The sequence below is a fragment of the Pelodiscus sinensis genome, chromosome 1 (genome assembly GCF_052426305.1).
Source record: "Pelodiscus sinensis isolate ZL-2025 chromosome 1, ASM5242630v1, whole genome shotgun sequence".
Taxonomy (NCBI): domain Eukaryota; kingdom Metazoa; phylum Chordata; order Testudines; family Trionychidae; genus Pelodiscus; species Pelodiscus sinensis.
Window position 1 is genome coordinate 177889266 of NC_143052.1, and position 13166 is coordinate 177902431.

Sequence of the window (13166 nt, forward strand, 5' to 3'; positions counted from 1 at the left end):
ATTTTCAGAGTGGGTATTAGTGAACAGTTGTGTGCAATAGTAGTGTAGGTGAGATCATGACTTTCTAGAACAGAGGAAAGGGTAGTAGGATAGCAATGAAAGAGGAAACAAGTATTTTGAGAAAGAATAGGAGGTTAGACAAAGATGATCAAGGTAATGCAGGAAAACAGACAGGCTGATTTCACACCAATGAGGAGAACCTCAGTGGAAGAGAGACATATCGGAGAGAAGAAGCAAACAATCCATGAGAGAAAGACAGGCCTATCTTGAGGAGGAGAGGTAAGCAAAGTGAGTGAGCCACTGGAACTGAAGGATGAGAAGTGAGAAATGACTTTAAAAAGATTCGAGAATTTGGATTTTTGACTGTGTTTTGAGATTAGACTTTTTTTAGTTCATTAGTTATGTAGATTCATAAAAGGAATAAGAATGACATGACATTTCATCTCATCTCATCTCACCTATATAGAAGTAGGTTAGCTTAGGATAAATTTGTGAGATGAATTTCTTGAATTCAGCTTGCTATTGCCTGCATTGAGAAGATGAAATTATGTTTCCTGTTTAGCCGAAGTTAGAAAGAAAACAACAACTCAGCATTTGGCTGGCTTCTCCATGTACCTTAGCAGCACAAGGCTTGTTAACAGGAACTTGAATAAATACAAATGAAGCTTTGAAAGCATAAAGCATCTGGAACATTTTAAAGATGCATGGAAATGTCATTTGATTAATTTCTGTTGTGCTAATTATACTTACTCGAAATATGACTTAAGACAGTTTCCACTCTGCAGTCATTGTTATCTTGTTATGTAACTTGTGGCTTTGCAGTTCTTTGAAAGGCAGTTTTCTATTCATGTGGTGTCATTAAAAAATATGTTAGAAGACAAGTTACAAAGCTTTAGTGAACCAGTGCCAAAAAACTTAAGCAACTTATTCTACTAGATAATACACAGTCTGTCCAATGAATAGTCTGTGCATCTATAAAATTAATGAAAAAAACTACAATGCAGGGAGCTAAGTTTTGTTCATTTAAATCATTTAATGCTTTTCTCCTGCAGTTACACTGGTGTAACTAGCAACAGAATTAGCCCCATAATTCCTAGTTTGATTCTCAGTACTCAATAACATCCCTTTTTCCAAAATGTCAGGCAGATTTCATGTAATGCATCTGACACAGTGCATGCTAGTTTTAATGCTCTAGAATATATTATAGGTCATATTAGGAATGACAGTCACGGCAAGGTAATTGTTATAAACAACAAAACTGTCAGCTAAAGATTATTTTGTGGAATAAAGTTATCCAGCCTAAACAATAGAAACCTCCATTTAATTAAGCAGCTGTCACTATCACTTAGCCAAACTGAGGACAAAGCGCTAGGTTATAACTGGCCAATAACACTGGGGTTTGCAGGGATGGGGGAAGGAGGAAGGACGGAAGAAGCCTTTCTCTATTTTGTGCAGTCCATGTAAGAGTCAAGCAGCGCATCAGCCTATGTATTATTGAAGGGATGCTCCACTTCCTGTGGTAGTTAGGAAGTGGGCCTATGGGTTTCAGGAGGGATTTCATCCATATTGAGTGTCCTGATGCTCATGGCGGTAAGCTTGTTTACAAAGAATAAAGCCATCACAAGATTCACTCAAAATCATTTGTGCTGCTTGAAAAAGTTCAAGTAATTTTTTAAAGAAAATATATTGACATTTTCACCTCTATGTTTCTTAGGCTGAAGTGGGAAAAATAATTTAAGAAGTGAGAGAAACAGGCAGTACTGATGGTATTTAAGTTTCTACACTTGTTTTGAGAGCCCAAAAATACCAAAAAAGCTTTTTCACCCAAAATCTCCAGCTCATCTTTGAAGATATGGGAGATTCAGATAATCTGAGTCTTTTTCCCTACCAAACAGAACCTTCAGTGTTATTTTTTCCCGCTGCATTATACTAAACCCGTCACAGAAATGGAATATGAAAAACCTGCATACAAAATATCTTTTATTTTAAAACTAAGAAATTCAGTGGACAAAATGACTCTTCCTTTTAAAAGATAATGGGTTTACAGTTGTTTCACCCCCAACATTTCTAAATTTGGATGTCATTTTGTACTTCATTCAAATTAGCATTTTATGTTTCATTGAAACTGAAAATGTTCAAACCATGTAATACAATGGTTACCTAAAGTTAGTTGCATAATAATTACAGAATTTGTCAAATAAATGGTTTCATTCAATTCTGGATGTTAAAATGTATGTAGAATGCAAAGAAATCTGACTCCCTGTAAGACTGATAAATAAAGCAATTATTTGGATATTCATTATGAATATTACTTGCTATAGTAAACACAGAATGATGTTTACTGTGATGGGATGATGATGCTTATATTAATAATGGGATATTTTTGGGGTGAAAATGTCTCCATTTAGAAAGCATGCACAAGGCCTAGGTACCTTCTAAGAGGCTTACATGGTACATAGGCATCATACTCAGAACCTTAGTATGCTTAAGAATATTGACTTTTATAAATTTCCTATTAAATTATATGCTTGTATTTTTCAAAGACAATATAATACTGAAAAATAGTTAGTATTATGTGACTATAAAAGTTTAACTGTAGCTCTTTAGATTGTTTCCTTTCTTTACTGAACTTTAGGAAGCCTTTCTGTTTTTACATGTATTGGTCTACACTTTCAAACCTCATTCTCAAACTATTTTTGTTTGCCTGTATTCATTAGCTAAGTTGTCAAAATTAGATTCATTCAAATGCAAGTTTTGTAGCAATTTAGACTCCTCTAAACTGAGCATTTAAAACAACCCCAGAGAGGCAAATTATTGTGTTTATGATAGTGGAAACTGATTCTTTATAGATTTTTAGTATACAAATCATGCCTTTTCAGAAGCCACATGATATAAATTAGTGTGATATGCCTCATGGCGCTTTTTTCCTCTGTGCTAGTATGAATACAGCCAATATCTTGTGAGAGAAAAGAGAGGGATAGCAGGGTCAGATAGTCTGCTGCCACTGGACAGTCTACCCAAAGACATGCTTCCTAGCACCATGCAATAGTGAAATGCTAATAGATAACTAGGTGTCTTCAGTCATTTCAATGTGGCTAATTCGTCTTATCACTTTTTAAAATGGGACTTGCTCTTTAAAGGATACTGCCAGTGAAGAACCAATAGACCAACCTCCTAGAAGAAAACAATGCTGATGACATCTGGCTCTCAGAAGATCTATAAAGAGGCCCCTTCATGTATTTCTCAAACATAAGAAACCATCATTCTGAAAAAGAGTTCTCTGATAACTGACTTGCACTCATAGAAGCAACTCAGATAAACTGTTTGTTGTCCTGGCCCTCCAGAAAAGCAACAGGGCTACCCCACAGTTTCTGCCTCCATCTGACAGAGGGAACTTAATATTCTATGGCCACTCTCTCTCTAGCAATCTAGTTTTCCTGAGCTCAGCAACAACATCCTCCCTTCTGTGCTCTTCTCTGGAAATCTTGGGATCCCAGGGAGATCATTGAAGTAGCTGGGCTCGGAAAAATAATAGCACAATTGCACAACAATCACAGAATCCATATTCTGTGGAGCCTCTCAGGCTATGTCTAGACTGCAGGTTTCTTTTAGAAGAAGCTTTTCTGGAAGAGATCTTCCAAAAAAACTTTTCTGAAAGGGTATGTCTACACTACAGCATTATTTCGAAATATCTAATTTTGAAATAGTTATTTTGAAGTAAGAGATTTCAAAATAACACGTCTACACACAAAATGCATTTTGAAATAGAATTTGACTATTTCAAAATAGTGTGTTCACACTGAGTGGACGCTGAATCACATTTAAGGCCGGCCAGAACCAGGTTAGGAGTTACATTGTGCGGCTGCTACCTGAGGCTATCTGAGGCCTGTGCTTAAAGGGATCTCCTCCCCCCTCCACCCCCCCCCCCCCGACAGCTGGTTCTCAGGTTTCCCTGCTTGTTTGCCTACCTCGATGAGGGACAACAAAGCATTTTGTCTCTATGTGCTCTGGTTGCCCTCACTTGGGACACCACAGCACTCTGCAACATAGAGCCAGAGCTGCCCCGGGCACTCTGGTGCTTCTCGTGGATGCGTTACTGTAAGCCTGGCTTCACTTTCTGCAGGCTGCCATCCGGGAGGTCCATCGGGGGGCTGTCAGTATCCAGGAGGCCCTGCAGGAGAGCTTCCACTCTGAGGAGAACTTAGAGTCTCCCTGGTGTGCCCCACTGGGTCCCTAACCCCCCTTCCTGATGTAAAATAAAATACATGTATTTTCATGAACACAAACTCTCTTTATTTAACAAAAATGGAGGGGGGATGATGGAACTCTGGTGAGACTGGGGAAAGGAGGCGGGAGATGCGAGGAGAGAGCTGGAAGGGGGAAGCAAGTGGAAGAAGGGGGAGAGGAAGCTCAGGGTTGGGGGTCTCACCGGACCAATTTGATTTTCATGCGAACCTGCTCCTGGATTCACATGTGCCCTTTGGTGGCCAGGCTGGCAGCTATCCTGCCATAGATGGCCGCATTCCCCCATCTATGGCGGAGATCATGGACATTGGGGTCATCCTCCCAAACCTGATTAAGGTCCATGATCTCTGCCCTGGTACTCTGCAGTCTAGATGTAGCCTCTGTTCCAAACTGATGGATTCCTTGAAACAGAAAGACAAATTTGCAAGAAAGAACAAAATGTTCCTATTTCTAAAGTAGAATTTTTGTGGGGATAATTTTTAAGGAAGGTATTTAAGAATCATCTCTCCATCTTGTTCCTGGAAGCATAGACCTATTACAACCATCAATACTGAAAAAAACTCTAATTTGTAGTTCCTTGGTTATATACACAATCAGTTATGTTCAAGAGGTAGGACATAGATTCCCACAAGCTTCCAGGGTCTAAGGAAGCATATGGGTGATTTTTTTCCATGCTATATCAAACTTAATGGTTTGCATTGTGTTTTTAATTCTGGATTTGTTTTCTTAATTGCTGTGAGACTTGTTCCAATTCTGGTTTTCAAAGAAAAGATTCTGTAGAGCAAGTCCTGAATTGTTAGAGGAGAAAATATTACAACCTTTGATGATTTAGTTGGGATTGGTCCTGCTTTGGGCAGCCCTATGATTTTATGATTCTATGATTAAATATTCATATAACCTTTTTCATCTTTCTTTTCCACAGTTTTTTCATTCCCTTTCTTTTGGCCCATTAATATTTCTGTTCGGGTAGAATTTGTATGGGGCTTTTATTAGCAACACTAGAGTGTATTAGCAATCTCTTCTAAATATATGATTAAGCAATGCTATTGACACTGTAGGTCTTTTCCAAGTGAGTAGGATAAACATAAAATCTATTAAATAGTCTTACAGGCTTGTGGTCTTATTATACAGTACATGCTTTCACACACATGTTATAATTTTGTGAATTTTATATTTAAATACCCCATAGCAGGTTCTGAAAACATTTTTGTGAGAAGAATTTAAATGAGGCATTGCTGAAACACACCTTCAGCAAACATTTTAATAGAATCGGAGACTCAATGCAATATCAGTGAGGGCGATGGTAGGAAAGAATGAGGAAAATGTAGAACCTAATCCTACTCAAAATGAATCTATTCTCAGAATACTTGCTCCTAGCAGAATTAGGTTTTTTAAAATAACTTTGTATAACTAAGAAAGAAAAAGGTAGGTACTGACATTCACTAATACTGATAATTATACAAATTCAGTGATGAGAACATTTATGGTTGCTTACATTTTTACTATGTGCCTAGTCCATTTCTGGAGCATCATAACTAATTGTAGGCCTAATTCTGCATTTTAGCCAGTTTTTAATATAATTTCATATATCTCAGGAAGAAGTCACATCTAAAATGGTAATTTCTACTATATCTTCAAGGCTAAAATGTAATTAAGATGCCTTTAGTCCTGAAGTTAAATGTATAAAGTCCTAAATGCAAAAAGAATATTGAACATGAAAATGCATATCTTAAATTAAAATTCATTTTGTATTAATATTCTTGCTTAGACTTTTGGATTGCATATTGTCTCAGATATATTTTGGCTGTTGAATAATTTTTTAAATAATCATTGTCTGGGCACTAGGAGATGCTTTCTTTTCTCCTCTCATTTTGGAGTATCAGATCTCATATATACTTTTTCATGGGAATGTTGCTTTGCTGAGTTTTTTAATCTTCTCTTGGATTTCTTTGGACAAACTACACTGGTTGTGACAAATATTCCTGCCCCTGGGTCTATAAAGACATACATTTCCACCAGCAAAAAGATCTGAGCAGCTGTTGGGGTCCATTGTGCAAGTTCAGTTGCCGGATTGTGTAAGATCTTTGGAACAGAAAAAATAATGTCCATCATTATTCTTACTGGAAAAGGAAAGGAGAAATTCCAAAATATCTCAAACAGCTAGCTGAGGAGATAGCAAGGGTATGTCCCTGCCCAAGGGCTGCTTGACTCAACTCTCAGTTCTAAAAATAAGACACTGGGTCAAAATCTCTTCTGTTACATGAGTGCCATATGATTTTGTTTGAGTAACACTAGCATAACGAAAAGGAGAATATGTACCATTAAGATGTACACTGAGGCAAGATGAGTTGAGCTGACTGTTTGTTTGGGATATGTTTCTATACATCCACATGGCTGATTATTGGTCCATTCCAAAGTTGTGCAGATGGCTGCAGTAAGTTTCTTATTTGTTTAAATAAAGCTAGGCACCTGACCTGGTGTGTGATTAAATACATTTACACATACTTTACAATATAACTGAATTCAGTTACAGTTATACTTTTGAAGGAATGGAAATGAGTTTCTTTCTTGTATTATAGATGGGAATGGTAGTACCTCTTATTATTAAGGTTGCCCGATGCTTTTTATTATAAGATCACTAGAAGACTTACCTGCCATTGCTCGGGTCCTTAGCTAAAATTTTTTTTCTTCATTTAAATCATTGCTCTGGAGTGGGGCTGGAGGTAAGGGGTTCAATATGCAGGCTGTTCCAGGGAGAAAGGACAACCTTAGCCCTCTGTCACCACAGCAGGTTGCAGCCGGGTGAGAAGTGTCTGTCCGTGACTGCTGAAGCTTGCATAGCTCAGGGAGGGGTGCATGTCCTCTGGGTGGGGGACAATCAAACACACAGACAAACTTTCTCAAATATATAGTACATATCTATCCCTTTTGCCACCCCTGCACTCTATTGCCTCAATGGATTTACAACTTTCCTGGTCTCCATCTCGGGCCACTTGTTATCCCTGTGTTATCCTTATACCATATAACTGTCCCTGTTAACAGACCCCAACCTTTCCATTGTATGAGAAACAATCACATTCCAGGTAAATCCCATTCCCCTGGTACAACCAGCCCCTTACCTTGCTTCAAGTTATAATAAGAGAAAGTTGCATAGCACATTTGATGGTGCTGGGTCTTCCTGTTTAGGAAGAATTTTTGAAGAAACAGACTCACCAAGAGATGGACAGACAGACCCTTTCAAATACATATTAGATTATAAGATCTCATCTGGCATTGACTAGGTGTTGTGTAATGAAGGAACTAGGAGCCTCCTTCATTTGTTACATTTGTTCAAAGGTGTATAGTGAAGAAGACAGGAGATTAAAAGAAGAGAAAATTAAGGTTTTGTGGTTAAGGTAATTGAATGCTGCCCTGGAGAATTGGATTCTTTCCCAGTTTCCACCAAAGAATTCCTGTGTGGTTTTAAACAAATCACTTAAATGAAAGTTTTCACAGCTGGTAATTGTGTGTTCTTCATTTACTGGATGCCCAACTAAATATCCTGGGATCTGATTTGCAGAAGTGCTGAGCATTCATAGCAACTGAAGTCAGTGAGAGCTGTGTTTGAATATGTAAAGTTCTACATAGTGCTAAATACTCTTTTAGGACATGTCTACTGTAGGAGATTATTTCAAATGTGGTAAATTCAACTTCTGGGCACCCAATTTTACGCATTCAAATTTCTGTGTCCTCACTGTGGGGAAGAATCAAATATAGTCTGAGGCAGGCTCCATTAATGCAGGTGCATTACCTCGGACTCAGAGCCCCATGAAGCACTCTGGAGAGCTGTGGGAGACCTCCTGGAGGCTAATGGAAAATTGTACACTGTTTCAGACTTTTGAGTTTGGGAATAGCATTACTCCTCATGAAAAACAGGAGTACAGAGTCCAAATTCTGTGGCCTTGTGTTCTGGAATAACGGGCATGGTAGTGTGGATGCATCGCTTACAAATTCAGGGGTTATTTTGGACTAAGGGCCTAGTGTAGACCAGGCCTTAAAAAGTCAGGTTCTAGATGTGCCAAATTGTGGAAACCTTTAACAAACTTTCTGTTCTTCATTTGGAAAACAGTGATAATAATAATCCTTTTTTCACAGAGGATTTGTGAAGATAAATAATGTTTGTGACACATTCAGCTGCTATAGTGATGAGTGCTATGGAATAATCCATGAGAAAATTCATAATTCTTTCTTCAAAGCATAAATAAAGCCTATGGTGACATATTGAACGATATGGATAAAATGAAACATTGAATAGTTGTTTGTTCATTGAGCAGTGTTCATCCTGTACATTAAATGAGCAGAGACCCTATGGGAAAAATAGTCTGGGATCATGTAACTAAAGACTGGATTATAATACATATTCATAAGGGGCATGATTTAAGGTTACACAGTACAGCCTTACTTAAGCATGTCTTAACTTTTAACTTGACTTTTCATGCTTGACTTCGAAACCTTAATGATGTTCTTTTAATTGTGTGTGTGTGTGTGTGTGTGTGTGCATGTGCGTGTGTGTGAAGAAACCAATACCAAACTGTATTTAGTTTTACATTTTCTAACAGATGGTAAAATCTCTTCATATTAAGAACTAGCACATTTACCTGGTGTTGGGTTGGAGGATGAGGAGCAGCTGTGGGCAGGGGCCTGGGTTTGTGTGCATATGTGTGTCTAGGAGGGAGAGCAGGGTGTAAAGGTTGAAAGGAAACAACCAGCAATATCTCCATATGAATATGGAGGGAAGGGAGCTTCAGCCTCTCTCCCATCCAGCCTGAACAACACCTTGGGGGGATGGGAGGATCGGGGCTGGTGCAGTCCTGGATGGAAGGGTGGTACCCACAAACAGCCCCTTTCACCCATCCGGTAATTCTGTCTCTTTTTCTGTATAGTTTTATGAGAAACAATCCCATACCTGGAACATCCCATTTTCCTGGCTCAACCAACTGCTGACCTTGCTTTAAGTTATGATAACAGGAAGTTTTATAGTGAACTTGGTGGTCCTTGCACTTACCATTTAGGAGAAGTTCTTGAACAGACAGACAGACAAACTCTCTCAAATATATAATAGCTGTTAGGAGGAAAATTATTCTAGAGCCATTTTCATATTTAAATAAATAGGGCTGGGGTGTGTGTGTGTGTGTGTGTGTGTGTGTGTGTGTGTGTGTGTGTGTGTTAGCAAAAAGAATAAACATAGCAACAGGTAGCTACAGTCATTAGTTTCTCATTAGGACATAATGATTGATGGCTGTTGTTGTTAATATAAAACCTGTCAGTCATTTGGGGCCATCGCTTCTGTTGAGGTAGGCATATGATGGGCTTTAAGATATACCAGAGTTGGTATATTTTTAATATTGAAAATTTGTATGACAGAAATTCTTGCTCCTGTTTATTAATTTACCATTATATTTATGGAAATGAGAGATGGATTATATTTAAAGCAAAATATAGGACTATGTAGCACTTTAAAGACTAACAAGATGGTTTATTAGATGATGAGCTTTCATGGGCCAGACCCACTTCCTCAGATCTGGCCCACGAAAGCTCATCATCTAATAAACCATCTTGTTAGTCTTTAAAGTGCTACATAGTCCTGTATTTTGCTTCAGACTAACACGGCTACATTTCTATTAGGATTATATTTAAATATACTTTTTTTTTTCTTTTTCAGCATATCATTATGTATTCTTCAGAGATCTGCCCAGTATGAAAAATTGTACAGGTAAGAAAAAAAATTACACAGAAGTTAGTTTATTGATGGAAACTACATTTTTAAAGATTTTATGGACTGTTTCCTAAGGGACTTATAATATTCTTAGAGAAACTTCAGCAAATCTATTGTAAAAATATTCAGAATGCCAATATTGTCAGTTTCCAGTTAAAAAAAAATTGAGCATTTCAAGAATTTTTTCCAAGTTGGGAGAAAAGTTTATTTTGCAGCTTTGCTTATATATATTTGTTATTTCTCTCATTCATCTTCTGTTTCTTCATATTCTCCTGTTGTCTCATTTCTCTAACAGTTTGCATTAGGATTATAGCTTTTCAAAACCTTGCTAAGTTCTTCCATTCATGCTGGCTGCTATCAATCTGCCTTTTCCTACTAGGATATCAACATCTCATGAAGTGTTACAACAGTCCAGATGGTATTTCAATAACATGGTGACAGCATAGCACCTATGGGAGGTAGGGTCAACCAACAGTGTCTTTACAAATGAAAAAATACAGATTTGTTAAACTGGAATCAATATTTTAAATTAATGTATTTGATTACTGTGAAAAGCAAGCAGGTAGCAATGACTCAGACTTTTCACATCTCTTTCAGTGTGCCCATAGTGGTAGGCTGATTCATATTAGAACTCAGAGCTTTTACTTCTTGAATTCCTGCTTATCTAGCCACTGCTGTAGGAAATGAATATGGCTTCAGTGAAAGATTTTCATACTTGTTTTCCGTTGTTACATGTGCGATTGCAGGAACCATCTCCTGCAGCTTCCATTGCCTGTGATATGGGCCGGTGAGGGTGCAGCCAGCATAGTGTGGGGGCTCTAAGCATCCCTGAAATGGGCCCAGCTCAGGGAGGGGGGGAGAGCCGCTTCCCTTCTTCCCCTTCTAGGCAGAGCTGACCCTGAATGCAGCATAGAGGGGCTTTAGTGTCTGCAGCCCAAGAGTCCAGGCTAAAGGGACCTTCTTAGCCCAGTGCCCTGGGCTGTAGCCCACATAAGCCTCTTTCATAATCCAGCACTGTTATTCATCACGGAATTTGCACCATATTGCATGAATGTAGTATAGTTTTAATTCTGCCTTCTATAGATGGCAAGTCCCCTCACTTATGTATTGCCTCAGCTTCAGAGAGCACAAGAAAACACAGGACATCTTAAGCAGATTACTTCTTTCTTGGGAGAGAAATGAGTGGACAGAGACAGTTATTTTTTTCATACGCTATTTTTACTTCCATATAGGGCTTGATCCATAGCCTACTGAAATTAATAGCAGCCTTTCCATCAATTTCACGGGACATTAGAAAAAGTTCTAAAGACAGCTAAAATGACTAAAGACAGGCAAAACAAGAGAAGTCAAATTAATGTAAATTCTCCTAGTTAAATCACTTATTTTGTTTCCTATTGTAACCTACTTTACTCCTTTCACTCTGTCAGTAGTTTCAGAGGGGTAGCCGAGTTAGTCTGTAACAGGAAAAACTTAAAAACAACAAATAGTCTGGTAGCACCTTAAAGACTAACAAAACATGTAAATGGTATCATGAGCTTTTGTGGGCTCAACCCACTTCATCAGATGACCAGAGTGTTGGAAGTCCAGATCCAAGAATAAATAAGGGAAGGAGGGAGGAGGGGTGAAGGAAAAAAATGGAGGGGAGGAAGAAAAAAGAGGTAACGAGTAGATAAACTTTAGAGAGGTAGCCGAGTGAGTCTGTAACAAGAAAGGCTTAAAAAAACAACAAATACTCTAGTAGCACCTTAAAGACTAAATAGTTACAAGAGACTGATAAAAACCATTAATATGCACTTGGAAAGAAAGATGACCAACACCAGACTCTACACAGACATGAAGAACCATTAGCACCTTCATTGTTTGGTTGGTTGATAATGTGCGAGCCATACCATATCACTATTCATACCATTTGCATGAGAATTAAACTTGTGGATAAAGTTAAGTTCCAACCCTTCTCTGTGTATTTAGTTTGTGGAATTGGTCTGAAACAAAATAGCAACTTGGAGATCCATTAATGAGTGTCCAGGAAGATTAAAGTGTTCTCCAACAGGTTTTTGTGTGTACCCTTTTCGGATATCTGTTTTGTGTCCATTAATTCTTTCCCGTAGAGACTGTCCAGGTTAGCCAATATACATGGCAGTGGGGTATTGCTGGCATTTGATGGTATAGATCACATTAGTGGATGTGCAGTTAAATGAGCTTCTGATTTGGTAGCTGATGTGGTTGGATCCAATGATGAAATCGCTTATGTAGATGTTATCCTTCCTTTCTTTCTTTCTTTCTTTCTTTCTTTCTTTCTTTCTTTCTTTCTTTCTTTCTTTCTTTCTTTCTTTCTTTCTTTCTTTCTTTCTTTCTTTCTTTCTTTCTTTCTTTCTTTCTTTCTTTCTTTCTTTCTTTCTTTCTTTCTTTCTTCATCCTCTCAACCCCAGTACTCCAGGGTAAACTCCCTTTCATTGAAGTTTCTCCAAACACTTTCTTTTTTCACGAGACTTTCCAGGGGGAAGTCCACCTACCGTTACCATTCCAATTTGTGTCTTTAAAGAGCAAAATAGGCCTCGGTTGTCCCCATTTTCTTGGCTCTCCTGCAATGTTCCTGTCTGGTTTTGTTGCCGATTTTGATTGTATTCTCTCATTGATAGGAAATGAGGCAAATATTTAGAAAAAGACAAGGGACCTTGAGTGCCCAGCTTGTGATACCTTAAAAGAGCATAATTTTCAAAAGTGTCTGGAAAGGCCTGACTTTCCACAGATAGTCCGAGTGTCTTTTGAAAATCAGGATAATTCAAATTTCCTCAAACCGGACACCCAAAATCACTAGTTATTTGTAAAAAATATGCTGCAACCCCTTATTTATGTCTTATTCACTATCAAACAAAATATCAACAGTTACCAAAGACTATGAATAATATCAGTTTCACAGCTCATGAAAAAAGAAAGCTTTTTTTCAAGCTCCAGTCTGACTCCTTTTACATAAAGATGTCTCCAACTGCTAGGAAAAATATGTCAGTCAAACAAACGACTTTGTAAGAACATATGCCTAAAACTAAAGCATTTACAGTCTAAACAGGCAGAGAATATAGGCTCCACAGACAGTCCCAGAAGAAGGTACAGTGTTCAAGTTTCAGTGTCTGTAGCCATAGCAGGAAGCAGCAAAACCCAGCAGCTA

The 13166-nt window shown here is 38.1% G+C and overlaps 1 protein-coding gene across 2 annotated transcripts in view; it reads left to right on the plus strand.

Moving 5' to 3' along the window:
• The window catches only part of LOC149525675 (uncharacterized), a 444259-nt gene that overhangs the window by 344522 nt on the left and 86571 nt on the right, over positions 1-13166 (plus strand). For both annotated transcript variants that reach the window (XM_089773522.1, XM_089773533.1), the window contains exon 4: positions 9947-9997. In XM_089773522.1, the coding sequence (XP_089629648.1) occupies positions 9947-9985 (39 nt within the window). In that variant the 3' untranslated portion in view covers positions 9986-9997. The remainder of the gene's footprint in view (positions 1-9946; positions 9998-13166) is intronic.